At 47.6% G+C, this 27,846-nt stretch overlaps 2 protein-coding genes across 2 annotated transcripts; both read right to left on the bottom strand.

The window, feature by feature from the left end:
• Nucleotides 1–372: 372 nt before the first annotated feature.
• On the bottom strand, nucleotides 373–4,126 carry LOC132886344 (tigger transposable element-derived protein 4-like). The gene is made up of 3 exons (XM_060920901.1): nucleotides 3,820–4,126; nucleotides 3,076–3,475; nucleotides 373–2,718 (listed from the first exon to the last, which is right to left on the bottom strand). Exons 1-3 carry the CDS (start codon nucleotides 3,865–3,867, stop codon nucleotides 1,025–1,027), a joined length of 2,142 nt encoding a protein of 713 aa, XP_060776884.1. The 5' UTR covers nucleotides 3,868–4,126; the 3' UTR covers nucleotides 373–1,024.
• Nucleotides 4,127–4,225: 99 nt separating this feature from the next.
• On the bottom strand, nucleotides 4,226–27,835 carry creb3l4 (cAMP responsive element binding protein 3-like 4). The gene is made up of 10 exons (XM_060920903.1): nucleotides 27,249–27,835; nucleotides 20,462–20,599; nucleotides 7,517–7,730; nucleotides 6,644–6,816; nucleotides 6,362–6,451; nucleotides 5,855–5,961; nucleotides 5,712–5,780; nucleotides 5,528–5,612; nucleotides 5,180–5,276; nucleotides 4,226–5,043 (listed from the first exon to the last, which is right to left on the bottom strand). The coding sequence occupies exons 1-10, from the start codon at nucleotides 27,294–27,296 to the stop codon at nucleotides 4,736–4,738; spliced, it is 1,329 nt and encodes a 442-aa protein (XP_060776886.1). The 5' UTR covers nucleotides 27,297–27,835; the 3' UTR covers nucleotides 4,226–4,735.
• Between the last annotated feature and the right edge of the window lie 11 nt (nucleotides 27,836–27,846).

The following is a 27,846-nucleotide window of genomic DNA, read 5'->3' on the forward strand; positions in this document are numbered from 1 at the left end:
CGCGACTGCTGGATTCGTGTCTATAGGGGAGAGTGGGGAGGAGTGAGCCGCTTTTTTTATTTTTGGACCCCTAGCCAAAATAAAAGGGCTGAAGTTAAAATGATCCTATGCAAATGAAAGGTATTCAGAGTAGTTACAACACAAACCAAGTTGTACAATTAATCGTGCAACCATCAGTTCTACAGATGGGAGAAAAAGCCTGTTAATTTTATGGCTCACTCCTCCCGATCTAAGGGAGGTGTGAACCACCCCATGGGGAGGACTGGACCACTGGCTTGAAATCATGAACAAATGACATTTGTCATGAAATACAAACTTTTATTTGAACTGTAACACATGAAACATATTAAAAAAAACAAATCAGACGGTAAAACTTGTAAAACAGTAAAGATAACAAAAAAATCTAAAATCTTAACAAAAAAAGTCCAGCTATTATAAGTTTTTTTTTTTGTAGGAACACGTGTTTGCACAGCAGCATTACAGTCTATAAAACATAATTAAACCTGAGGCCTGTCTTTAGCCGAAACACCAAAATAATCTGAAATGAGATACTAGTAATGGGCACGCTTAGCCAAATAACCAACCAACCTGAAATTGGAACTCAAGGCTTCTTAAAGCCTACAACAGAAGTATAGGTACCTCATATGCCATCCCAGCATACAAAAATGAACGTGTTAAAAGACCACATCAAACATGAACTGGTCTAAAGTACGTTTGATGCCAACGACTGGTGTTGGTTGAACACCATAAACAGAAAACAGGCAGATACTTATGCCTTAGCCTATAACAAACTTAACCTGAACTCGTATAGGCACATCGCCGATTGCCTCTGGCCTGTCCTAAGCCAAATCACAAATAACATGAGCAAACAACGGGTGAATCAGTTGCTCCTGTCTTAAAAAAACCTGAACACAGAACTGGATTTGGATCTATGCCATCCTGGCCTGACCTATTTTTTTAGCACACATCTATAACATCCCAAGCCATGCCAGTCCAGCATCTAAACACGATGCCATCACAGCATCTAAACATGAAAGTATTTATCAAGATTCACATCGAACACAAACTGGTTTGAAGCACGTTTGGTGCCCCCGACTGGCGTAGGTTTTGGAAGAATCATAACAACATCCTGAATTGGTACAATGTCAATGTCATCCTTTTCCGGAAAAATAAACCTGTGTGCAAATTTCTGGGGTTTTTCTACCATGTATTTCACCTCCAGGGTACCATCCTCCAAATCTTTGTTCAGAACAGTCCCTACAAAGTAACTTGTGCTCTTTTTTCTGGCGTATTTTACAACCATATAATCTCCAACTGCCACCTGCTCCATGTCGGGTTCCATGACGACAAACTGAGAGTCTTCCTGTGAATCGTCACTGTCTGATCCATCAGCATAAGATACCTCAGATTCCGAATCTTCCATTGATGAACTGTCGTTTTGGGGATTCTCGGGTCCCTGTGCCACCTTCTTGGCAGCTTTTGTTTTTCCACTTGATTTTCTCTTACAGGATAATTTTGAGAGCAACTGGTCTCGTACGGGTGTGTCTGTCAAAATCTGGGTTTTACACTTTGGTCTCGAGCTTTGATTTTTCGCTCTGGGTCCTGCCTTTGGGTATGGTCGAACCTGTTCCGGGGTCCAGTATTTGTTTGAAGTACCTGAAGGTCCAGCTACAGGTTCTGCCGACTCTGCGTGAGCATGGCAAAGTGTGCTAGTTGGTCCTTGGGCAGTTGATGTAGGCAAGGCAGTCGGTGGAGGTGCTTCTTCTTCTGGTTCACCGTTGAAATTGGTTTCTGACTGATGGCTTTCTTCTGTGCCGGACGGGACTCCAGTGGCATCATGCACTTCGAGAACTTCTGGTTGTTCCCGATCAGTCACATAAGAGCTAAGAAAGTCATCGTCAGTAAACACATGGCGATCAAAAGGGTGAATGCCTGTTACCTTAAAGCCTGAGCAGATATTTTCAGGTGTGAAAGCTCGAGGATATGCCTTACCAAGGCATTCAGCTATTTCATAGATTGTAACCGTTTTGCCTGGATGGCTAAGCTGGTAATCATTCAAAGCAGCATTGAAGTAGGTTTTAAGTGGGCCGTAAACTGTTCTGTCCAATGGTTGCAGCTTATGACTTGTATGGGGCGGAAATGTTAGAAGCACAACACCATTTGCTTTTGCCTTGTCGATTATTGAAATCGAAATGTGGGTGGTGTGGTTATCTAGTATCAGCAGTACCGGCCTTTCCTGAGATGACTGACTTTGCTCAATGAAGTGATCTAACCATGTTTCAAATATGTCTGACGACATCCAACCGCTCGGATTTGCAGCTCCTTTAGTTCCAGGAGGAGCTCCTCTTAGCACGTGCTCCCTGAAGTGCACGCGAGGGAATATTAATAGAGGGGGTATGCTGTTTCCTATGGCATTAACTGACCCACTCATTGTCACCAAAGTTCCCCGTTCTGCAGAAGTTATTTGTCCTATTTGTTTCTTGCCCTTTGGTGCAATAACTTTGGGTGGTTTTTGAACGGTTGTTAGGCCACTTTCATCAACATTATATATCCGGCTTGGGTCGAATTTATACTTCTTCATGACTGCTTCCAGATTGTCAAAAAATTCATTCACATTCTTTCTGTTGAAACTGGTTGCTCTTCCAAGACTTGTTGGTTCTGGGGATCGAATGCTGAGGGTGGGATTGCGCTTCATGAATCCTCGAAGCCAGTCAAGACCTGAAAAAGACAAAACAGAACAATTTACTTACAGGGAACACATGCTAATGGAAAGGAAGGCATGACTTTGCTTAGATCTTGGGAGTCCCCCAAGCTTAAATTGAAATCTTGATTAATTATATTTTTAAATAATAAAAATTATACTTTATATTATTATAACTTAAGTTAGACACTTGGTTTTTATACAATATATATTATTTAAAATATAGCATATTTATTTATTTATTTAATATATATAGTATTTATTTATTTACTATATACAATATTTATTCAAATTATTTATTTATTACATTTAACTGTAATTCACAGTTTACATGAGACTTTTCTCTCATATAATTTAATGGCAATATGGCACACCTGCACTTTTATTGTCTGTCCAACTCTTTGGCATGGTGACATTATTCTTCACTCCAAACTCATATGCAAGCATTCGAGTAGCCGCCGTAGTGAGTCCGTGATGCATCCTAGAGGCTGTCTGGAGATATTCAGCAATGTCCGTCTCCTGTTTTTCCGTAAACACTAAAGCATTTTTGTAGTTTGGTGCCATTCTTGCTTCCTCCAGGCCATTTTTTCTAGCATTGTCCACATAGCGTCTGAGGGTAGCACGTGGTATACCGGTTTGCTTTGCAACAGCACGGATACTTTCAGATCCTTCAAGAACACGTTTTGTAGCCCGTAACATGTCAGCAGCTGGCGTTGATCCAAACTTTTCCCTCTTTTTCTTGTACTGGAATGGCATGGTACCTTTTGGGAGTGACTGAAATGTAAGGAAATCCCATCACAATCAGATTAACAGCGTTTCGATTTTGGGTGATAGTTTAGAGAAAATTTGTTCTTGATTAACAGGCAATATTGTTGCCCAGAGAGAAGAGATTTAACAATGGTAAGAGTTGGTAGGATTATTGGTAATCTGTGGATTATAGCCCCATACCTTAATTACATGTAAAAGTATTAGTACGGTAATGTATCACCATGACACAAGATTAGTTAAGGGAGGAGTGGGCCACTGAAGGGAGGAGCTGGCCTAGGCTCACTCCTCCCATGCACTGTGTGGCTCACTCCTCCCAAAACCACCCGCCATTGCTTCTGATGTCGACCTACATTTGAACGGAAGGATGCGGCCCAGGTTATGTCATCACACAATACCATAGTACATGCCTAATAAACAACAACAACAACAACAACAACGTGATTGTTATCTTGGTTTATTAGACAATAGGATGAAAAACCATGTTAAGTGAAATATTTACTTACTACCTTGAATTTTAGACTTTTGTTCTCCTATTGTGAGCAGCGTGCCAGGCTTCCATCCACTGTGGGTTGAAGTCAGGGGAATTCCCTGGTGACTTCATATGACAAGTTAACTGGGATAAACCCTGGCTAAATTTAGAAAAATTTTAAGTGGTTCACTTCTCCCCATGGCTCACTCCTCCCCACTCTCCCCTACTACATTAATAAATAAATAAATGGTTTTTAATAAAAAAAAAAAAAAAAAACCACACACAGGTTTGATGTCACATTTATTGTAAAAATAAAGACGTGTGAAACAGACAAGCTCAAAAAGCAGACGTTCACCTTGATACCAAACTGGTGACTTGGGACACAGCTCGGTTCCGCCAGCGCAGGCTTCGCCCCGTCTCTCTATGGGCTGTGTCCCAAATCACCACTATGTGCACTGCAGTACTCATACAGTGTTGTAAAAATAAAAAGCCCCACCCACATTCTAAAGGAAGTCATCCCAGTCATCGGAGCTGCTCCGTCCTAAACCACCGTTCTAGTGCACTGACCCAGCGACGCTGAACTGTGGTGGTGCACAAGTGTGTGTGTGTGTGTGTGTGTGTGTGTGTGTGTGTGTGTGTGTGAGAGAGAGAGAGAGAGAGAGAGAGAGAGAGCGCGCGATCTGGGAGGCAGCAGAACCGGAGGTAGCGTACTACTTCAGCACAGTACCTGTAGAGAGCGCAGTAGATTTGGGACGTGGCCCATTATTGTCCATGAATAAAGCTTGCGCTCGGTGTTGCTACATTTCGTCAGCGTGAGCAGGTTTAGCCGCATCGACGTCCACCACAGCGCCCCCTGCTGGAGGAGACAGCAAGCCGACACCCACTGACTCCGCCCCATTTCCATCTGTCGCAGATTCGTTTCCCCTCAGCGTGTTCTCCTGCAGCGGCGCTTCCTCCGAGCCGTCCGAGTCGTCGAGCTCCAGGCGCCGCACGTCCGCCGCCGCCGCTGCCGGCTGAAACTCTGCGAGGAGGGTTTTATCATCCGCTGCGTTCTCAGACAGGACGAGTGGAGACGCCTCATCATTCAGGATGTTTCTGGAAATTACTGCATGGAGGAAAAAAACTGAATTTATTAGAGAAATGAGAGTTTACTGAGAGAACAGCAGCATGTGACTGTTTGAACTCAGAGGTAATTATGATCAGTAATGAGTGAACGGTTTCACACTGATTAGCAGCCATACCTCCAGTGGGTGTGTACGCATCGTCTGAGGCTTTAGCACGCAGAGTAAAGGGACGAAAACTTGGGAAAATAATCAATGTTAAAGAGAAGATCAAAATCTGGAAGAAAAAAACAAAACAGTGTGAGATCAGAAAGCGCGTGAACGATGTCATTATTTGTTGTTTATTTATGTTGAGGACATTCAACAACCGCTGATCTCACACACACACACACACACACACACACACACACACCACCTCAGCTAACGCACAGCCAGTGAGTTAGCCAAGTACTGTATTTACATAGTATTCAAATAGCAGTCATTTAGCGATTAGCCTTTAGCAATGAAGTGCTCCTGAACCGTACGGACCATGATGCAGGTGCTGGTCTGAGCCGCTTTACTCGCCTTCTGTTTCACCAGAGACTGTAACCTCCTCAGCTGTGCTAACAGAGACCTGAACACACACACACAAAATAAATAAATTGTTGTCTTGAGCTGTGTCTCAAATCACACACACAAATCTAAAAAAATATCTTGTGCGTGTGTTACAGACATGTTGTGTTTCTCCAGCTGCTCCACTGTTCTCTGGAGTTCCTTATTCTGTGCTGAACACGCTGTAACCCTGTCTCACACACACACACATTATTGTTAATGTTTGTTTGTTTGTTTGTTTATTAATATGAGCATGAAGTGTACCTGCTCTCCAGACCGTCGATGTACTCTTTCTTGCGGCGTCTGCTGTCCTGAGCTGACTGTTTATTCCGGATTTTACGCCGCACTTTTTTCAGTATTCTCTCCTCCGCCTGCGTGCACACACACACACGCACGCACGCACGCACACACGCACACACACACGCACGCACACACGCACGCACACACGCACACACACAGCAGTGTGTGAATCAGTGCAGGTTACTCTGACAGTACAGCAGTGTGTGACTGATTTGGGACACAGCCGATGACTGTCCCCTACCCTCCCAGCCTCCACCCAGCTGAGTGCCACGCCCTGCAGCTTGGTCCGAAATCACCATGAAGCTTTAATCCCAGGAGAAAAACAGCTGCTTCTCCGTGTTTACAAAAATATTTAATAAAAGTACAGGTGTGAAGAGTCGGACCTGTGCCGCACTGTGTGGTGCACTAATCTGTGATTTGAGACACAGCCGGTGACTCCGTTACAGTGGTGATGTCACCGTCATGTTGTACCTTGGTGAGGGGGAGGTTGTTGGGCAGGGACACGCCCTCCTGACTGAGGAGCTTCTGTTCCTCCTCAGTGAGATTCAGCTCCGGATACAGCTGGAATAGAACACATCATAAACAACAACAACAACAACAACACACTCATCTCAACATCGTAACATGTTAACGTCATCATAACACACGAATCAGCACATAACATCATAACATATTAATAATCAGAACACACAATAACAACTTACCTTAATGAAGTGTGTGTGTGTGTGTGTGTGTGTCTCAGCAGACACTCACCAGGCCATCAGTGAAGGAATGGGGGGCGTGGCTAAGATCAAGCAGCGCCTGGTCATGATTAGCGTGGGTGTAGCTGAGCTCAGGATGGGCGTGTTCCACTTTAACGGCAGAAACCAGGGGCAGCTCACTCACCACGCACGAGTCAGACACGACCACCGGAGAACTCCACTCATCTGACACGGAATATCACACCGACACAATCAACCGTGAACCCCGCCTTATTTCATTCACACATTATCAACCCCGCCTTATTTCATTCACACATTATCAACCCCGCCTTATTTCATTCACACATTATCAACCCCGCCTTATTTCATTCACACGTGATCAACCCCGCCTTATTTCATTCACACGTGATCAACCCCACCTTATTTCATTAACTCTGCCTTTTTCCATTATTACTTTCATTAATCCCACCTAATTTCATAAACTCCGCCTTATTTCATTAACACATTTAACCCCGCCTCATTTCCAAAACAGAATCTCAGCAGAATCAAAACCTGAAACACTGATTAGTGACGAACACAAACGATTCAAACAGTTGAGAAGTGAAGGAGAAAAGGACTGAGGTTCCATGAATCTGTGGGACAGTCAGTCAGTGTGTGAAAGGGGCGGGATCTAACCGAACACAGGTGCGAGGTCGTGCCGCGTTCCTGTTTTATTCGCAGGTTGCACAAGATCTAAACACCTGCTTGATTTCTAGCAGAGCGATTTTCTGTTCATGATTTGAGCTACATTTCAGCACTGAACTTTTTAAAGCCCTTCAACCCCAACACTGCAACCCATTTTATCAAAAAAAAATCTGGAAGAAAAATAAAAACCTTTAAACATCAGTAAACACTACAGACAGGGAGGCGTTTGTGGTGGACACACCGAGCTCAATGGAAATAACATCCACTTTCTGCTCCTTCTGTTGGTCTCCACCCACTCCACTGAGGTCATACACAACCTGATACACAGTAGGCGTGGCCAGAGTCAGGCAGTGGGTGGGGTCAAGAATATCAGAAGTCCCACTGTCGCTCTCGTTGAAGACCTCGTTTGGGTTCACAGTGTGAAGAACGTCCTCTGACTCGCTGTCGTTAAAATTCTGAGAGAGAAACAAAGATCAGAATAAAACACTGATCATTCATACAGTCGTTATAAACACTTTATTAATGACATACAATTCGGCAGAAACTGTCACATGACCCGTTATAATAAACCGGAGCATCTCCCTGGAGGAGCTATGCTAACTAGCTAACATGACAGAAGCAGTATGGGCTCAGGAACACTTCAGAAAACCATCGCCTGTGAAAACACTTCATTACTGCGTCCACAAACGCAAGTTAAAACCAGATATAAACAATATCCAGAAACCCCGCCCCCTTCTCTGGACCCGAGCTCTGTTACGATGGACTGAGGCGAAGTGGAAAACTGTCCCGAGGTCTGACGAGTCAAAAGTAGAAATTCTTTTTTGAAATCATGGACCCCACGTCCTCCAGGCTAAAGAGGAGAGGGACCATCCGGCGTGTTATCGGCGCACAGCCCAAAAGCATTCAGCGTCTGTGATGGTATGATGGGGCATTAGTAGGGATGCACCAATACTGGCATCGGGTATCGGCCCGATACCTCAGTAAAATACTCGTACTCGTTAAATATTTGCCGATACCATGCACCGATACCATTATTAGACGGCAATACACAACATCACTGGTCACGTTCAGGATTCCATTTGTTGTTCTACCTCATTTCAATGTCTGGGGGAGACAAAGAGTCAGGAAAATAAATTAGAACGAGGAGGCAGAGAAGAAGAAGCCGCAAGTCAGATGCTCAAACATGCGCAATCATGTCGTCATCGGGCTCAGCAGTTTGGGAGTATTTTCGTGTTAGGGAGGACGACAGGAGTAAGGCGGATTGCAAGTTATGTAGTGCCAAGGTATCGAGGGGTGGGAGGGAAAACACTTCGTTTAATGCGAGCAATTTGATCAAACATTTGAAGACGCACCATGGTGACCAGTACGCCGAGTTCACGCAGGCTAGCAGCCGCCAAAAGCAGCCGACTTTGAATGAAGTCTTACTGAAGTGGGAGAAAATGTCCAAAGACAGCCCTCGGGCAAAAAAAACTACAGAGGCACTTACCCAGTATATTGCGCTGGACGACCAACCAATTTCAGTCATCGACGATATTGGGTTTCAGCGTCTTATAGATGTTCTTGAGCCCAGATACGAGCTACCCAGTCGTCGCTACATCACAGATGTAATGTTGCCTACAGTGTTCGATGTCGTCAAAGCTCACGTGAAGTCGTTGGTGCATGAGGTCAAATCAATAAGTTTTATGACCGACATTTGGAGCAGCAGTGTCTGCCCAATTATACTCCACACGAGACCATTTCGAGGCCACCACACAAGCTCGGCTATAGCGGAGATATTCATTGACATGCTGCAGCTCTGGGGGATTCAAAAAAAATTCAGTTCATGTTGTCCTCCACGACAACGCGAGAAATATGATTCGGGGCATGAGTGATGCTGGACTACCGAGCCTGTGTTGCACCGCTCACTCTCTCCAGCTCGTGGTTAATGAGGGTCTACGGTCACAGAGGAGTGTAGCTGATGCGGTGGCAGTGGGTTGTCGGATAGTTGGACATTTAAAAAAAAAAAAGTCTCCTCTAGCCTGCTCCAAACTCGAAGACATCCAGTTGGCAATGAACCAGCCTACAAAACGCCTCCAACAGGACGTACTAACTCGCTGGAATAGCACGTTCTACATGATTCAGTCCTTGATTGAACAAAAACGGGCACTGGGGATTTACACATCCGAAACTGACAGACCACCTCAGAGCAAACCAGTGGACACTGCTGGAGAAAACAGCTACAGTTCTAGGTCCGTTTGAGGAGTTGACACGCAGAGTAAGCTCATCCGACACAACGGCGGGAGATGTAATTCCTGCCATCTCAGTGCTGCAGCGATTCCTGTCTAGAGAGACGGACGAGGACCATGGAATCAAAACAATGAAGGCGACCTCGGCTGCTGCTGTCAAGACGAGATTCGCCGAAATCGAAGGAAACCCTCTCTACATCATCGCAACCTTACTTGACCCGAGGTAGGCCTTGTGTGTGTGTGTGTGTGCGCGCGAGAGAGAGAAAAGCTAACAAAAGTGACATTACTTTGCAGAGACTCATTATGCATGTATAAGCTACAGCTACATAAATACAGATGATTATCTAACTACCGGTAAATGTTCTATTTCGTTTCTACTGACCGCCAGAGGCGGTGCTTTCAGCACATGGATATCCATCACACGAACGTGCAGGTCGAGTAATAGTAACAACAAAGTCACGTGTGACCTGGGTGACGTCACCCCGTGACCCCGGCATAAAAGACCGGTAAACCCAGGAAGTGACCTCTTACATCTTCTCGCGTTTGCAGGTTGCGAGTTGGATTGAAATTTGGGCAAAGCGCTGTGGTAGTTTCGTTACCCGTAGGGTTGGGGCTGTGCTTATGCACCCTCCAAGAAACTGCGCTAAGTCCACCAACTCTTTTCTTCTTGTCGTTATATTCGTATTGATTTATTACTCCGTAAGCTGAGCGCTCTCGCTCGGTGGAGTTAGCTGATTAGCCCTCCGGGGCGGTGTCCTCACCGCTGGAGGCCGGCTTGTTTTCGCTTCAGGTAAGCGGGTTTCATTTATTTAAATTAAAGCGGCGTTCCTCTCGCCGCTGTTTATCAGTTCTGCGGCGCTCGGCGCCTATCCTTGTTAATATTATTAACCACCTTGTTTTGTGTAGCCTCGCCGCCGGCCTGTTCACAGGCCGGCTGTCTTGTGTGTTGTATTCGTATTGATTTATTACTCCGTTAAGCTGAGCGCTCTCGCTCGGTGGAGTTAGCTGATTAGTCCTCCGGGGCGGTGTCCTCACCGCTGGAGGCCGGCTTGTCCTCATTCAGGTAAGCGGTTTTCATTCATTTAATTTAAAGCGGTGTTTCTCGCCGCTGTTTATCAGTTCTGTGGCGCACTGCGCCTATCTTTGTTAATATTATTAACCGCCTTATTTTGTGTAGCCTTGTCTCCGGCCTGCTCACAGGCCGGCGGTCTTGTGTTGTATTGTTTGTTACTCCGTTAAGCTGAGCGCTCTCGCTCGGTGGAGTTAGCTGATTAGTCCTCCGGGGCGGCGTCCTCACCGCTGGAGGCCGGCTTGTCCTCATTCAGGTAAGCGGTTTTCATTTATTTAATTTAAAGCGGTGTTCCTCTCCGCTGTTTATCAGTTCTGTGGCGCACTGCGCCTATCTTTGTTAATATTATTAACCGCCTTATTTTGTGTAGCCTTGTCTCCGGCCTGCTCACAGGCCGGCGGTCTTGTGGGTTGTATTCGTATTGTTACTCCGTTAAGCTGAGCGCTCTCGCTCGGTGGAGTTAGCTGACTAGCCCTCCAGGGCGGTGTCCTCGCCGCTGGAGGCTGGCTTGTTGTCGCCCAGGTAAGCGGTTTTCATTCATCTAAATTAAAACGGTGTTTCTCGCCGCTGCTTATCAGTGCTGTGGCGCACGGCACCTATCCTTGTTAATATTCCCGACCACGGGTGTGTTCGCCCAGTCGTTTTTCATTACCGCCTGATTGTTTATTTTGGGCTGCTTACTTGGGGTGTTCTCGCCCTATTTTTTAAGTTCCCTTCTGCCAGCCAGGCGTCATGGACCTCTTCTCTCGCTGCGCCAACTGCCGGTCCCCCTCGAACCGGAGGACGGCCACCGCGAGTGCCCCTCATGCCTGGGTATTGATCACCTGCGGCAGGGGCTGACGGACATGGCCTGCGCAGACTGCATGTGCCTGAGCGTGGCTGCGCGGACCGCCAGGCTGGCTCGGCTGGATTCTCCGTCTGACATCGCCCGGGCCTCGGGGGGACAGGACACGGTGTCGGCTGCAGCAGCGGGGCCCAGCAAGCGCCGTGGGTTCCCCCACACGTCTTCGCTTTTAAGGCGAAAAAGAAGCGCTCGGGCGATTTGGCTCAGAAGGTGGAGGTGATGTCCACCGAGCTGGAGGAGATGAAGGCCCTGCTGGCGAATCTTCAGCCTCCGCCACAGGGGGCAGTGTTCCCGCAGCCACCCCTTCTGCCTGGCAGCCCGACTGTTCACCATCACCACCGCTTCTGTCACCGGCCGTTGATGCACGCGGCCTGGATGAACTGTCGATCCGGGCTTCGGAGAGCTTTGACTGCGGTGGGTCCGATGGTCACGGCTCCACCTCTCCGGCCGGTTCCCAGGCCACCAGCCATGGCACCGTGGCAGCGTCGGAAGGCGGATGCTCATCCATCCAGCCAACGCTGAGGGCTGCATTGGCCCGTCTGGGGTTGGACACGCCCCGGTGGCCCAGCATCAGAGCGCTTTCTTCAGAGGTCCCACATAGCCTTCCTCGTTGTCTGTTCCGCCCTCGGCCTCATACATCGAGGAGTTACAGAGGTGTTGGGCGGACCCTAGATGCCTTCCCACCTCCCTAGTGACTGCAGGGCCCTGGCGGCAATGCAGGACACCCCTACCTATGGCCTCCTGCAGATGCCCAACATTGAGAAGCGGCTTTCATTCATTTAAATTAAAGCGGTGTTTCTCACCGCTGTTTATCAGTTCTGTGGCGCACAGTGCCTATCCTTGTTAATATTATCAACCGCTTGTTTTGTGTAGCCTTGTCTCCGGCCTGCTCACGGGCCGGCTGTCTTGTGTGTTATATTCGTATTGTTTGTTACTCCGTTAAGCTGAGCGCTCTCGCTCGGTGGAGTTAGCTGACTAGCCCTCCGAGGCGTGTCCTCGCTGCTGGAGGCCGGTTTGTTGTCGCTCAGGTAAGCGGTCTTCATTCATTTAAATTAAAGCGGTGTTTCTCGCCGCTGTTTATCAGTTCTGTAGCGCACGGCGCCATCCTTGTTAATATTCCCGACCACGGGTGTGTTCGCCCGGTCATTTATTTTTTATTTCCGCCTGATAGTTTATTTTGGGCTACTTACTTGGAGCGTTCTCGCCCTATTTAAGTTCCCTTCTGCCAGCCAGGTGTCATGGACCCCCAGACGCTGGAGGGGACGAGCGCGGCATCACGGGAGCTGTGTGACGCGGCTCCAGGCCTTTGCCTACTCGTCGCGGGAACTGGGCCGGCTGATGTCGTATCTCACCCTCGGCCGCCAGCAGATATGGTGGGCACAGTCCCCTCTGGCCGAGCCCGACCGGCGTGTGCTGCACTCTCTCCCTGTTGTCCCCGGGGAGCTGTTTGGCGAAGCCACTCAGCAAGCCCTGGATCGGAGTGCCCAGGTCATCTAGGCGTAACAGCAGTTCGCTGGCCCCCGCCAGGCCCACCACCATGGCAATGCTGCCCAGTCCTTCAGGGGGCCCACACCGACTCTGTCTCGGCCACGCACCCGCCAGGAGACCAGACGGGTTGATGACTTTCGCCGCCCCACCACCTCCCGGACCCGCGGTGCCGCCCCCTACACCCAGTCCACTCCTCGTCGCCCCCATGGTGACCGACGGGGGCGCTCTGGACGGCGCTGACATCAGCGCGCCGGCGGTCGGCCGCTTTTCCAGCGAACAGCTCCAAAGCTGGAGAGCGTTGACCCCTGGGTGCTGGTGACCCTCACCGAGGGTTACCGCATCCAGTTCTGCCGCCGTCCACCACGTTTCATGGGGTCAAACACACCACCGTGAGCCATCCGGGGAAGTCCCTCGTCCCCCGGCAGGAAATCGCCACCCTCCTGGAGAAAGGAGCAGTCTCTCCCGTCGACAGGCAGAGACAGCAAGGTGGGTTCTACTCCAGGTATTTTCTGGTTCCGAAGGACGGCGGTATCCGCCCGATCCTCGACCTGAGGTCCCTCAATTCCCACTTGAGGACCATGAGATTCCGCATGCTGCGTACAGTGGATGTCTTACACCACATCCAGGCGGGCGACTGGTTTGTCACCTTCGACCTGAAAGACGCCTACTTCCATGCTCCCATTGTGCCACACCACAGGCAGTTCCTGCGGTTTGCCTTCGAGGGCCAGGCTTTCGAGTTCAATGTTCTGCCCTTTGGGATATCGCTGGCACCCCGTGTGTTCACCGGGTGTGCGGCAGCGGCATCGGCACTACTTCAGGCAAGGGGTTTGCGTGTCCTGCCCTACCTGGACGACTGGCTTGTCTGTTCACGGTCAGCAGCTCAGGCCCGCACCAACATCGCGACTGTGCTCTCGCATGTCGTAGAGCTGGGGCTCAGGGTGAATTACAAGAAGAGCTCGCTGGTGCCCAGCCGGGAGACGACTTTCTTGGGCATGCACCTGGATTCGAGGTCGTTGATGGTAACTCCCTCCCAGACCAGGATCCACAACATCCGCCTACTGCTTGGCCGCTTCGGACGGGGTAGGTCACTCGCCCTGAAGACCTTTCAGCGCCTGCTGGGCATGCTTACGGCAGCCTCCTCTCTGGTCCCGCTGGGACTTCTGGACTTATGCCGCTTCAGAGGTGGTTCAACGGTCTCCACCTCCACCCGGTGCTGCACGGGCGCAGCACATCAACGTGCTGGAGCTACGGGCTGTGTTCCTCGGCCTACAGCACTTCCTCCTAGGCCTGACCGGCAGACACGTTCTGGTGCGGACGGACAACGCTACGGTAGTGTACTACATCAACCACCAGGGAGGCACAAAGTCCCTCCAGTGCTTGGAAGTGGCTGGCCAACTTCTGCGGTGGGCCCATCGACATCTCTTGAGCCTGCGTGCCATGTACTTGCCAGGCACTGCCAACAGGGCAGCAGATCTGCTGTCCCGCCAGGACCCCGATCCCGGGGAATGGAGACTCAACCCAGCGGTGGTTCTCGCCATCTGGGAACGTTTTGGCAGGGCAGAGGTGGACCTCTTTGCCTGCCAGGAGTCGACACACTGCCCTCTGTGGTTCAGCCTCCACGGCCCCAGTCCCCTGGGCCAGGATGCGCTGGCGCATGCTTGGCCGAGGCAACTGCTGTATGCCTCCCCCCCTCTGCTGCTGATCGTGCCAACCCTACACAGGGTTGCGATGGACCACCACGGGCTGCTGCTTGTCGCCCCCCCGGTGGCCGGGCCGAGTGTGGTTCCCAAGTTGCTGCAACTTCTGAACGGCGACCCCTGGTGCCTGCCAGTGAGGACTGACCTGCTATCACAGCTGGGAGGGCAGATCTGGCACCCGGATCCAGCCCGTCTGCAGCTCTGGGTATGGCCGCTGAAGGGCCGGACCCCCTGCGAGGTCCTTGTGAGCCGGCAGTGGTCAATACCATTGCAAGCTCTCGGGCACCCCCCACCAATGCCCTCTATGCCAACAGATGGAGGCTTTTCTCCAACTGGTGCTTAACTCGGGGGGAGGAGCCTACATGCTGCCCCCTGCCGACCATTTGACTGTTCTGCCAGTCTCTGCTTTGATAAGGGTCTTACCCCTGCCACCATCAAGGTCTATGCAGCTGCCATCTCTGCTCAGCATGCCAGAGTTGGGGGAAGGACCGTGGGGTCCCACGCCTTGGTGGCACGTTTCTTGAAGGGTGCTCTCCGGTTGAGACCCCCCCGACGGAGCCGGGTACCCACATGGGACCTTCATTGGTGCTGCAGGCTCTCTGCGACGCACCGTTCTGAGCCCCTGCTCACGGCAGACATTTCATGGCTCTCCCTGAAGACTGCTTTTCTTCTGGCCATTACATCGACGAGGCGCGTCGGGGAACTACACGCGCTGTCAGTCAGTGGGGAGTGCCTGCAGTGGCACTCCGGCGACAGTGGGGTCACCCTGTGGCCTAACCCCTCTTTCCTCCCGAAGACCCTCTCTGCTACCTTCGTCAACCAGCCCCTTAGCCTTGCGGCGTTCGAGGCGGGCCATGGTGAGAGGTCGGAACTTTTGTGCCCAGTTCGCGCCCTCAGGGTGTACGTGTCGCGTACAGAGGGCTTCCGTAGGAGTGACGCCCTGTTTCTGTGCCACACAGGACCGACGAGGGGTCTGGCGCTCTCTAAGCAGAGGCTATCCAAGTGGATAGTCGAGGCCATATTACATGCCTACAGGCACAGTGGCTTCCCGATTCCTCCGGCTGCCAGGGCGCACTCTGCACGGGGCGTGATGGCCTCATGGGCATCACTGAAGGGCGTGCCCCTTTCAGACATATGCAGCGCAGCCTCCTGGGCTTCCAGCTGCACCTTCACCAGGTTTTACCGTCTTAATGTCGTCCCACATAATCCTGTGGCGACGGCTGTCATTCCAGGCCCGTCGCAGCAGCACTGGGTACGGGTAGGCACTCCTCATGACCTGGTTGGTATTAGTCATCCATGTGCTGAAAGCACCGCCTCTGGCGGTCAGTAGAAACGAAATAGAACGAGGGTTATGTATATAACCGCGGTTCTATGAGTTTCGGATGACCGCCAGAGCTTGGCAGTCACTCGGAGTGTACACGAGAAGATTTGCCAAGAGGTCACTTCCTGGGTTTACCGGTCTTTTATGCCAGGGTCACGGGGTGACGTCACCCAGGTCACACGTGACTTTGTTGTTACTATTACTCGACCTGCACGTTCGTGTGATGGATATCCATGTGCTGAAAGCACCGCCTCTGGCGGTCATCCGAAACTCATAGAACCGCGGTTATATACATAACCCTCGTTTTCTTTGTTCAGGTACAAAACTGGATTTTTCTCCAGAACCAACTCTTCCACAACGGCCAAGGATATGCTGCTACTTGAGTTGCGGAAAATTAGGGAGGAGGGCGTGCAAGATGTACAGGAGCCACCCACCAAAACAGCACGCACAGACCAGACCAGCAGCAGCGGTCTTGACCGTATCTTCAATGAAATTGCAAACGAGCAGGCAGCAGTAGCACTCAGCCCAGGCACTGTATGCTGTACTGCGCAATTACAGACATACCTTGGGGAGCCTCCTTTGGTTCGTGAGGACGATCCACTACAATATTGGAAGTTTAACAAAGTTAGGTTCCCTACTTTGGCCAAAATGGCTTGCAGATACCTCTCAGCACCTCGCAGTAGTGTTGAAAGCGAGCGGCTGTTTAGCTCAGCAGCAAACATTGTGAATGAAAGTAGAAACAGGCTGAGACCTGAACATGCAGAGATGATTTTTTTCCTTAAAAAAAAAAATCTGCCTCTTATGTTCTTAAAAAAAAAAAAAGCATAAGGCATAGTTCAGTGTGAGTTGAAAAGTTATTTTCACAGCAATCCCTGATAATTAACATTTGTTTAATTTAAATATGGGCATGTAATTTACTTTTTGTTTAATTGACACAAGCCCTTTAGACATGCAGGGATGAGAATGGAAAATATTTAAAAAGTCTGAAAAAAACAGGGCGGGGCCCATAGCCCAAGGGGGGCGGGGCCCAGGCGCTAATGATTTTTGGCTATTTTTTTTTTTTTTTTTACCCCAAAACCATTAATTTTTATAAGCAAAAAGTTGCGATGTATTTGGAAATAAATTCCCCTTCTTGGTGGACTCCCAGGTGAAAATGATTAATATGGTACAAGAGACTTGTTTTTAATCAATTCACATTTGATTATTTCAAAAAAAATCAATGCACCTTTTAATATAAACGAGCTCTACAGTATTATATTTCTGCATTTTTGCTATTCATGTCTTTGAATACTCTAATCCTTTAAAATGAAGTGCAAACCAGAAAAAAGTTCTATCATATAATTCTCTTAAGCTTTCTTCTGATGTTATCATGGTAGCAGGAGGTCTTGCATATTAAGCAGGCAACATTCAACATCACTCATCACTTCCCTTTCAACTGCTGTGTGGACTAACGAGGTTTTATCTGGACAGGATGTTGTGTAATGTAATGCAGATACCATACGGGCAATCTGAAGATCGAGATGGTGATTTTGAGTTAAAGAACAGGCGTGTACAATGGGCATTACATATTGGAAATTTTTTTTAAATCAAAAACTATAAGTTCATCTCGGCCTAAAAAAATGTGGGCAGACGCTCCCGCGCGGCACACACCAGCAATTCCCCCCATGAAATGAGCAATAAGTTGGAGAGTTATACACGCTATCATACCTAAAATTTTCAGAAATATAGATATGATACTATGATTCTCCAACATGCTACATTAGACAAGCTAACCTCATTTATAAAAGATACACACTTATATATATATGATGTATATTTGATATATATGATGTATATTCATACATTGTTACTTTATGGAAATCTTCAATAAGTTTGGCCTTTTCATGGCAGCCTGTTGTTGACCTAAATATAATGCACATGAACTGACACTCCTCACCTCAACATGTCCTTTACAATCATTTAAGCCACCATGGGCAATGCTGAAACCACTGCTGCAAACAGTACATCACGCGAAACTGTCAGTATTTTCTACCCTTATTAGACAGGGAGATTATTAGACAGGGAGATTATTATTAGGCAGGGAGATTATTAGACAGGGAGATTATTATTAGGCAGGGAGATTATTAGGCAGGGAGATTATTATTAGACAGGGAGATTCTTTTGTGTAATCTGAGGTGAAGTGGGGTTTGTACTTTGGTTTTTTGGGGCGCGCGCTCTCTCTGCTATGCCGGTCCTGTCGGCTGCACTGACTCAACTAAAAACTTCGGTCCTCGAGAAAACGGATAAAAGCCCGCCCACACTGAAAGCTGATTGGCTTATTTTGCTGAGTAACCCAATCAGGATGCTCTTTGTCTGGCATGCGCTACATGAACAGGCACACACGCAGTGTTGCCACATTAGGTGGTTTTAAGTGCATTTTGGCGGGTTTTGAACATATTTTGGGCTGGAAAACGTCAGCAATATCTGGCAACACTGCACACAGTCTCCCTCGCGCGCGCACATTCTAAGATGCGTGATGCAGACCATAATGTTGCGCGCACACGCTCTTGCTCGCTTCTATCAATATGCAGGAGACTCCCGGAACTTCCTGGAGACTTGGGATGTCTGCGTTATAAGGTGACCACAGATCGTTAATCATCCCCCCCCAAAAAAAAAATTTCTCAACGGATTTACATCGATCTCAAAAACGATCATTTTGGTCTGAAAAAGTCGGAAATCCGCCGATCGGCGGAAAGTTCTCATCCCTGAGACATGTCAGAATGTTCAAAAAAGTGCCTCTTAAAGAAAAAGCACAGGCCTGTATCAGAGGCTGCAACATGTGTGCTGTTAGTCTTTTGTTAAATTAAGATGGCAATAGATACCATTAAAGTGATTCCGTATTTGTTCAAAGCTGGATAAAGTGTTCAGTTGATACTCACTGTTTGGTAAGTGCTAACTATGCATAGAAATTCATAAAGAGAATAAAAAGAATAAGAATAAAATCTGCCTTTCCATTTATTTTATTGTATGATGGGGGCGGGGGTAGTATCGGTACTCGGTATCAGCAAGTACAGAAATTACTGTACTCGTATCGGTTTTTAAAAAAGTGGTATCGGTGCATCCCTAGGCATTAGTGCACATGACATGGGTAGTTTGTACATCTGGGACGGCATCATTAATGCTGAATGATAGAAACACGTTTCAGAGCAATATGCTGCCATCCAAACAAAATCTTTTTCAGTGAAGGCCTTCCTTCTTTCAGCAAGACAACGCCAAACCACTTTCTGCACATATTAAAACTGCATTGCTCTGTAGTCAAAGAGTCTGGGTGCTAAACTGGCCTGCTGCAGTCCAGACCTGTCTCCCATTTAAAAGTTTTGGCACAAAATATGACAAAGGAGACCCCGAACTGTTGAGCAACTGAAACTGTATATCAGGCAAGAGTGGGACAACATTTCTCTTTCAGAACTACAGCAATTGGTCTCCTCGGTTCCCAAACATTTACACAGTATTGTTAAAAGTAGAGGTGATGCAACACAGTGGTGAACACGCCCCGTCCCAACTTTTCTGAAACGTGTTGCTGACATCAAATTCAAAATGAGCAGATCTCATCTCATCATCTGTGGCCGCTTTATCCTGTTCTACAGGGTTGCAGGCGAGCTGGATCCTATCCCAGCTGACTACGGGTGAAAGGCGGGGTTCACCCTGGACAAGTCGCCAGGTCATCACAGGGCTGCACATAGACACAGACAACCATTCACACTCACATTCACACCTACGCTCAATTTAGAGTCACCAGTTAACCTAACCTGCATGTCTTTGGACTGTGGGGGAAACTGGAGCACCCGGAGGAAACCCACGCGGACACGGGGAGAACATGCAAACTCCACACAGAAAGGCCCTCGCCGGCCACGGGGCTCGAACCCGGACCTTCTTGCTGTGAGGCGACAGCGCTAACCACTACACCACCGTGCCGCCCAAAATGAGCAGATATTATTTTTCAAAAACCAATCAAATTTCTCAGTTTCAATATTTGATATATCGTCTTTGTACAATTTTCAGTGAAATATCAGGTTTCCATGATTTGCAAATCTTAAATTTTCAAAAAAACAAAATGCTGTGTTTTAAACAGTGTCCCAGCTTTTTTGGACCAAATTCTTGTTTTATTTTTATGAATGGCGTTGGACAGTCATTCTGCCCTCAAAAAAGAACAGTTCAGAAACACTCACTGAAAGCCCGATACCGCCCTCACACTCGCCCACGCCGACGTTGATGCGTGTAAACGTCTGACCATAACAGTACCGACCCGTGTTCTGTCCACACTGCAGTACGGCTCAGAGGGCAGCAGAACGACTCAAAGTGACCTCAACAAATCGTCAGCTTTCCACACGAGATAACTCCTGCAAATCTTCTGGTCCAACACCATCTCCAACCAACAGCTACTCGCTCCAGGCACCGCCATCGTGGAATAATGCAGATTAAAGCGGCGGCGTGTTTTTAAATGGAGTTTAAAGTGCCGGCGTGTTTTTAAAGGCGATTAAAGCGGCAGCGTGTGCGACTCACAGATTGGTGATGGAGGGCCCATCCCTCTGTTCCCTCGTACACAGGAGGACAGGAATCAGCAATGAACACTCCGTCCTCCATCATGGAGTCTTCATGACTCTGTTCCACAAACACATTTCCTGTGTCCTCACACACGTCCTGTGTACACAGAGAGCAAGAGAGGTCAAAGGTCACATGAAACCTGACACTTTACAGTATTATCACCATTTTAAAAAATGGTGTGTGTGTGTGTGTGTGTGTGTGTGTGTGTGTTGCTCAGTTATCAGGGATGCAATGATCCTACTGTTAGTTCCTACTCACCCATATGAAAGGAGGGAATGAGTGAAGTTCACACACACACACACACACACACACACACACACACACACACACACACACACACACACCTCTGTGTACAAACTAACAAAAATACTTCTAAAGCGCTCACAGCGAAAGAGCTCTGGGCAATAAGAGATACTCATGAAATTCTTAACAGATGAATGCTCAGTTTTGACTGGGGGGGGGGGGGGGGAAGAGAGCGAGACAGCGAGCGAGCGAGAGAGCGAGAGAGAGAGAGAGCACACACGCATCATGAGATCTAATGTCTGTGGGTTGCATGTTGTAGAGGTGAGGTGCAGCTCCAGTAACAGAACGAAAGCTGAATGCCTTGAGCTGGAAATCCACTGGCTTTACAAGAACAGCATTTGAAGATCTCAGTGTTCTTGTCGGGACACAGAGTTGTAGAGCATCACTGATCGAAGCAGGAGCAAGACCATGCAACCCTGTACAATCTTGAAGTGGATGTGTTTCTCTCCTAGTAACCAGTGAAGATGCTTCAGTCCTGGACTGAGATGATCAGATTTACATGTGAACGTCAGAAGGTGAGCAGCGACATTAAGAAACACGATGAAGCTTCAGAAGCTCATACTTTAGCAAACCAAAGAGAAGCACATAGTAGGAGTCAACCTTTGAGGTCACGAAAGCATGAAAAAGGATCTCTGTTGTGTTGAATGACAAGAACTTCCTGATTCATGCAATATTTTGGAGATGGAAAAAAAGCACCCTTGCACACAGCACTGATCTGTAACAACACGAACATGGTTCTATCCAAGATGGCACCAGTATTCCTCACCGAGATTGATGGCGCCATGACTGGTCTTTGGTGATGAAGTGATGGGAAGGGCGGCTGCTTGCGGAACCTCGAACAAAAGACGAGAATCTCAGGTTTCTCCTGATTCAGTTTCAGACCCTAGAGGACATCCAACAGTCAATATCAACCAGATACCTTTCAATTCTGAGTTTAGCTGCAGATGTATCATCAGGATTGTCAGACGTGAATGTAGTCTAAATCTGAACGTCATCTGCATACAGATGATGCTTCAAGGGTGCGTTTATGCAGGATATCACCAAATGGTGAAACGTAAAGAAGAAACAAACAAGGGACCTAAAATGGAACCCTGAGGAACACCACAGCTCAGTTGGTGAGTCGAAGAGCAGGCACCATCCACACAGACAAGCCGGGTACGATCGCTGAGGGAGGATTTAAACCAGTCCAATGCTTTGCCCTTAATTCCAAAACGAGATGATGTTCTATGGAGCAGCACATGACGATCCATTGTATCAAACGCTGCGGACACGTCTAACAGCACCACACAACAGTCGCTGTCTAACGCCAACAGGATGTCATTCTGCACATGAACAAAAGCAGTCTCGCAATTGTGATACTGCCTATATGCTGATCGGAGGGGTTCGTACAGGCCATCATCGTAAAGGTGTGACTTCAAACGTATGGCCACAACATTCTCTCTGACCTGGTCAGAAATTCAAAAAAAAAGTCCAACTGTGGTTTCTTGAATAACGGTGTAACTCCTGCCTTCTTCAAGCGTGAGGGCATGTATGATGTCTCCAGAGACAGCATGACGATGGTTAGGATCACAGGCAAAAGGTCATGTAGATGCTTACTGAAGAAACTCAAAAGTAAGGCATGATTTAGACAAGACCTTGCCCATGTCTGTCGATATTTCATCGACAGTAGCTGGTTCAAGGACATCAATCTGACAATCAACGGCGTTATCATCAAGTGCTGAAAAGATATCCAACTGCGAGTGCCTGGACGGGAGTCCATTCCTGATGACCTTCGTCTGATCAGTAAAGAATACGGCAAAACTGTTTTGCAAGCTCAACAGCTAAAGGCGCAGTGGGGTCGACCTTCACAGGCTTACGATGGAGGACACGATCTATGAAGCGAAAAACAACCCTTTGATCAATGAGATCTTTCAACAGTGTGCATTGGTCAAGGCATCTCCAACAGTCTACGTCAAGCTGGGATTTGCATGGTCGTCTTTCAAATCTCCACCTCGAGGTCTTATATTAGGCAATTTCCTTGCTGTACCGTGGGGCAGCTGGTCAAATAACTATAGACCTTCTCTGAAGAGGAGCACGACTGTCGAGCAAAAAAGATAAACACGGCATCACACTGGCTCCAGAGTTCCTGATCAATAAGGCGCTGGCAGCAGGGCGCTTTCTCGGTGCAGTGTGGCAGATGAACCCAACAGTATCAATGGCACACCTCCAGATGGCATGTGGAAGAGCCATTCAAATGGCCAACGGATGGCGTCACTCAGCAAGTCAGTTGTCACCGAGGGGCAACTTCCATACGCGCCAGGTCTGTGGCACTTTTGTGCACCACTTGGCATCAGGTCTGGAGGTCCAGAGAGACAACACGATGGGGGCATGACACGTTTGTCTTACTTTACCGTGCAAAGCACTTCAGAAGGAGAGGAGAATAGTGTGCGAGAGCTCACGAGGCCAGGCGTTTTCATGGCGGCTCGGCCGGGCCGTTGGTGCCATCGCTGCAGGAGACTCTGTCGTTCTGGTGCGGGCCTCGTGGCCCATCTGTATTTCTGCGCATCCTAATGAAGCAGTCAGTCATCAGCGCTAGCGATGGAAAGCCGCTGCCGACAGAGTTCCTGAATGGTCAATGCTGGTTGAGATAATGACGAGGAAAAGCAAGTCACAGTGAAAACGATCACAGTTAATATTATGAAGCTTTCAAAAATAAACTTCTTTCCTTTGAATCGGTGGTTTAGATACGGTCAAATGGAAAGAGATGGCAGAATGGTCCTAGGATCCAGTGCAGACACAGTCAACAGAAAAGTCATTGCTCCTGGTCATAATCAGATCGAATATCTGGCCATCCTTGTGAGCAGTGAAGGAAACATGCCGTTTAAGATTAAACGCACCACGGAGATCATTAAACGTGCGAGCAGTACGATCAGGAAGACCTTCAATATGAACATTAAAATCATCCGGAATGAGGACAATTCCAGGAAAAATGCTGACATGCTGTATTTAGGAAGAAAATTTGTCCAAAAATAAAGATGAAGAGGGAGAACGACGTACTCCAATAATTCAAGAACACATGGAATTAGAGCAAAAGGACCATCTCCATAGACTCAAAAGATCTGAAGGATTTTGTTTCAAATTTCTCCAGTCTCAAATTGCTGGTGTACAATACACCAACTCCACCCCAGTACCACTGATCCTCGGTCAAAGCGTAAACAAACAGCCATCGGGACAAACACTCACACAACGTAATCAGATTCCGGTCCAGGACGAAGCCAAGTCTCAGTTAAAACCATGAGGTCAACCTGATTATCCACAAACCTGGGGAGAAATAAAGTATTATCTTCATCTTATGACGAGGTCCTTGACGTCCACTGATTTGTGATTAATTGAGCGGGCATTTCAAAGACATACGCCAACAGATCTTGATGAAACAGCAGATGCACGGTCCCCAGAGGATGAAATATCGGGATGATGTGTGATGGGATGAGCGGCAATCTTTATCTTGCGAAGTTCAGATAGAATTCCGATGAGTTTCCTGCAGCCACGAAAACGAAGTTTTATCTTATCGATACCCAAAGTCTTGATTGTTCTCCATGTACTAACGTCAAGTGGTGTAGATCTTATTTTGCAAGAAAAACAGTCAACGACTCCGACCTTGTGGACACCATAAACATTGGAACACGGCAGCCAGTATCGGCGCTCACTGTATCAGCCGTCAGTTGTTGATTGTGTCATCGACCTGCGATGTAAGGTCGTGTGCAGTGTATGTTCTAAATTCCATTTCCAGAAAAGTTGGGATATTTTCCACAATGCAATAAAAACAAAAATCTGTGATTTGTTAGTTCATGGGACCCTTTATTTCACTAACAAAAGTACAAAGAAAACATTTAACAGTTTTATTGACCAACTTAATTATATTTTGTAAATCTCAAAGTTAGGATTTGATTCCTGTAGCACACTCAAAAAAAGTTGGGACAGAAACAAAATAAGACTGAAAAGTTTACAGGATGTTCAACTCACACCATTCTGGAAGATTCCACAATCAGCAGGTTAATTGGTCACATGACTGGGTATAAAAGGAGCAGCACCAAAGGCTCAGTCTCTGCAAGCGAGGATGGGCGTGGCTCACTGCTTTGTGCCAAAATTCCTGAGAGAATTGTTCATCAAGTCAAAAAGAACTTCTCTCACTGCAAGATTTTAGGTCTTTCAAAATATACGGTCCATAATATTGTGAAAAGATTCGGAGAATTCAGAGACGTCTCAGTGCGTAAAGGGTGAGGTCAGAAACCACTGTTGAATGGGCGTGACCTTCGAGCCCTCAGACGGCACTGCCTGAGAAACTGCCATGCTAACGTGACAAATAAAACCACATGGGCTCGGGAGGACTTCAGAAAATCATCATCACTGAACACAGTCCGCCGCTGCATCCAGAAATACAACCTGAACCTGTATTACACAAGGAGGAAGACATTCATCAACTCTATTGAGGTATTTCACCTGACGTCACAGGGTCATGTGACGCCCCGGTGTCCGCCATTTTGAACGTCAAGCTAGCTAATGTCAACATCATAGCTAGTATGTTACTGTAGCAATGTTTACGTTCAGTCATTTGGATGACTGTTAAAACCTTTCAGTCTCAAGTTTTTCCTTTACTGGATTTACTAGTTTACTGAGCTAGCGCGCTCGGGCAAGCTGGGAGCTAGCGCGTGCTAGCCTGCCGGCGGCGGGCGCGCTAGCTCAGTAAACTAGTAAATCCAGTAAAGGAAAAACTTGAGACTGAAAGGTTTTAACAGTCATCCAAATGACTGAACGTAAACATTGCTACAGTAACATACCAGCTATGATGTTGTTGACATTAGCTAGTGCTAACAGCTAGCTGCTAGTACACTGCTACAACACAGACACCGACCCTAATAATACGGTTCTTGGTCATTGCCTGGTAACAGCAAATTTATAACGGGCCATGTCTCAACAGACTAAGAAGTTATTTCAATGACATTTAATAACATTTTGTTTATCCTGAGGACCGAAAGTAAATGAAAATGTGAACAAACCTTAGCTGTAATAAGATGGCGACCACCGGCTCCAGGGACGACCCGCTGATGTAGGCATGTTACCCAGCCTGACACAAAATATTTGTAGGTATCCAAACTCGTATATGCTTTCAGATCAATACCTGTGTATGGCGATGGGTTTTTAACGACATAGGTATACAGATCATGTGGGCCGAAGTCAGGTAAAGACGAGGGCTTCGTGTACTTCCGTACGTCAGTGAACAATCCTGGTGGAAGCAGGTAAACGTCGTTCTCTAAGCCTGCTAACTTCAATTTTTGCAAATACCTCTCCCTCTGCTCGCCCTGTAAATGCCCTACGTCGCTGGATAGTGAAGGTGTTTTCTGCATCTCGCTCCTTTTTCTTTTATGTTTTTCGTTTGTCGCCTTCCTCGCATTCAAACTGATTCGAGCCGTGACGTCCAAAATGGCAGTATCACATGACTTGGTCACTTGGGTGAAATACCTCAATACAGAAACACCGCCGATTTCTCTGGGCCTGAACTCACCTCAGATGGACTGAGAGACAGTGGAAATGTGTGCTGTGCTCAGATGAGTCACATTTCAGTTTGTTTTCAGGAAAACTGGATGTCAGGTTCTCAGTGCCAAAGGTGAACACGACCATCAGGTTTGTTATCAGAGAAAGGTGTAAAAGCAGAATCTGTGATGGCATTGGGGAGAGGATCAGTGCCCACAGCATGGGGGAGTTACACGTGTGTGAAGATAGTGGTGATATATTGGGATTTTAGAGCGACATATTCATCAAGGTGAGATCTCTTCCTGGGAACTCCATGCTTATTTGAGCAGGACAATGCCACGCCTCATTCTGCACAGGCTGAGTAGACACAGAGTGCGTGTGCTTGACTGGCCTGCTGCCAGTCGAGATCTGTCTCCTATTGAGAATGTCTGGCACATCATGAAGAGGAGAATCAGACAACAGAGACCACAGACTGTGGAGCAGCTGAAGTCTTGTACCGAGCAAGAATGGGGGGGAAAAACCCTGCAACAATTCGTACCCTGAGATCCCATACGATTAAAAAGTGTTATTAAAGGAAAGGTGATGGAACACAACGGTAATAACACCTCTGCCCCAACTTTTGAGTGTACTGCAGGAATCAAATTCTAACTTGTTTTATATTTACAAAAAACACAATTAAGTTGGTCAGCAAAACTATTAAATCTTTTCTCTGTATTTTTGTCAGTGAAATAAAGATTCATGTGAATTAACAAATCACAGATTTTTGTTTTTATTGCATTGTGGAAAATATCCCAACTCTTCTGCAGTGTGTGTGTGTGTGCTGTAGACACACACTGTCCGACTGTCTGTCTGTAAACACTACAGAATGACAGCATTATTGTTGTTGTTATTGATGGAGTATGTTTGTTGTTGTTGTTGTTTGGTAACTCACGCTTCCGGTCGATGCGCCGTGCCCCGCCCCGCTGTCCGTCTCGCGCATCCTGCAGTGCGGCTCGTGCTGCTGTTGTAAAGGGGTTTACAGCGCGCGACTCCGAACTCAACACCGGACATCCGTGTCTCAGGGTCACGAAAACAAACACACGATCCCTAACACATCTCCACACCTGCGCCTTATAGACCCGTCAATCCGCATACTTCATCAGTCCTGTCTTACTGACGTCTGATTGGCTGCCCTCAGCGCAGACCAATCAGGAGGCTTTGCGTGTACCCTGGGTCACTATGATGCCGGAAGTGAATTCTTCACATTCGATTTGTCTGTAAAAACGGACTTTTAACATATTTATAATCACATTTTAATCGGTTTTTCATCGATTTATGCATGACACGAATATTTCCCGCATGTAGTGAACTACATCTGAGGCGTTTTTATCTGTCACACAGGCCCTTTGTTCGCATCACTGTTACAAAAGACGAAACCGGAAACCAGCTCCCTAACCTCCAACCCCGTCCTCTCTGAGCCTGAGTGTGGGCGCGGCTTCACTCTGAATGCCCGGATGTTGGCGCGGTGTCTGATTTGTTCACACAACTCT

Source organism: Neoarius graeffei, chromosome 5 (genome assembly GCF_027579695.1).
Source record: "Neoarius graeffei isolate fNeoGra1 chromosome 5, fNeoGra1.pri, whole genome shotgun sequence".
Taxonomy (NCBI): Eukaryota; Metazoa; Chordata; class Actinopteri; order Siluriformes; family Ariidae; genus Neoarius; species Neoarius graeffei.

Excerpts from the sequence above, each read along its gene's own strand:
- LOC132886344 (XM_060920901.1), bottom strand. The coding sequence starts at position 3,867 with ATGGTATTGTGTGATGACATAACCTGGGCCGCATCCTTCCGTTCAAAT. Across the intron at positions 3,476-3,819 it reads CCGCATCCTTCCGTTCAAAT|TCACTCCCAAAAGGTACCAT; the intron begins GTAGGTCGACAT and ends CTTACATTTCAG. Across the intron at positions 2,719-3,075 it reads GACAGACAATAAAAGTGCAG|GTCTTGACTGGCTTCGAGGA; the intron begins GTGTGCCATATT and ends TGTCTTTTTCAG.
- creb3l4 (XM_060920903.1), bottom strand. The coding sequence starts at position 27,296 with ATGCGCGAGACGGACAGCGGGGCGGGGCACGGCGCATCGACCGGAAGC. Across the intron at positions 20,600-27,248 it reads ACGGCGCATCGACCGGAAGC|GACGTGTGTGAGGACACAGG; the intron begins GTGAGTTACCAA and ends CTGTGTACACAG. Across the intron at positions 5,962-6,361 it reads ACAACCTCCCCCTCACCAAG|GCGGAGGAGAGAATACTGAA; the intron begins GTACAACATGAC and ends GTGTGCACGCAG.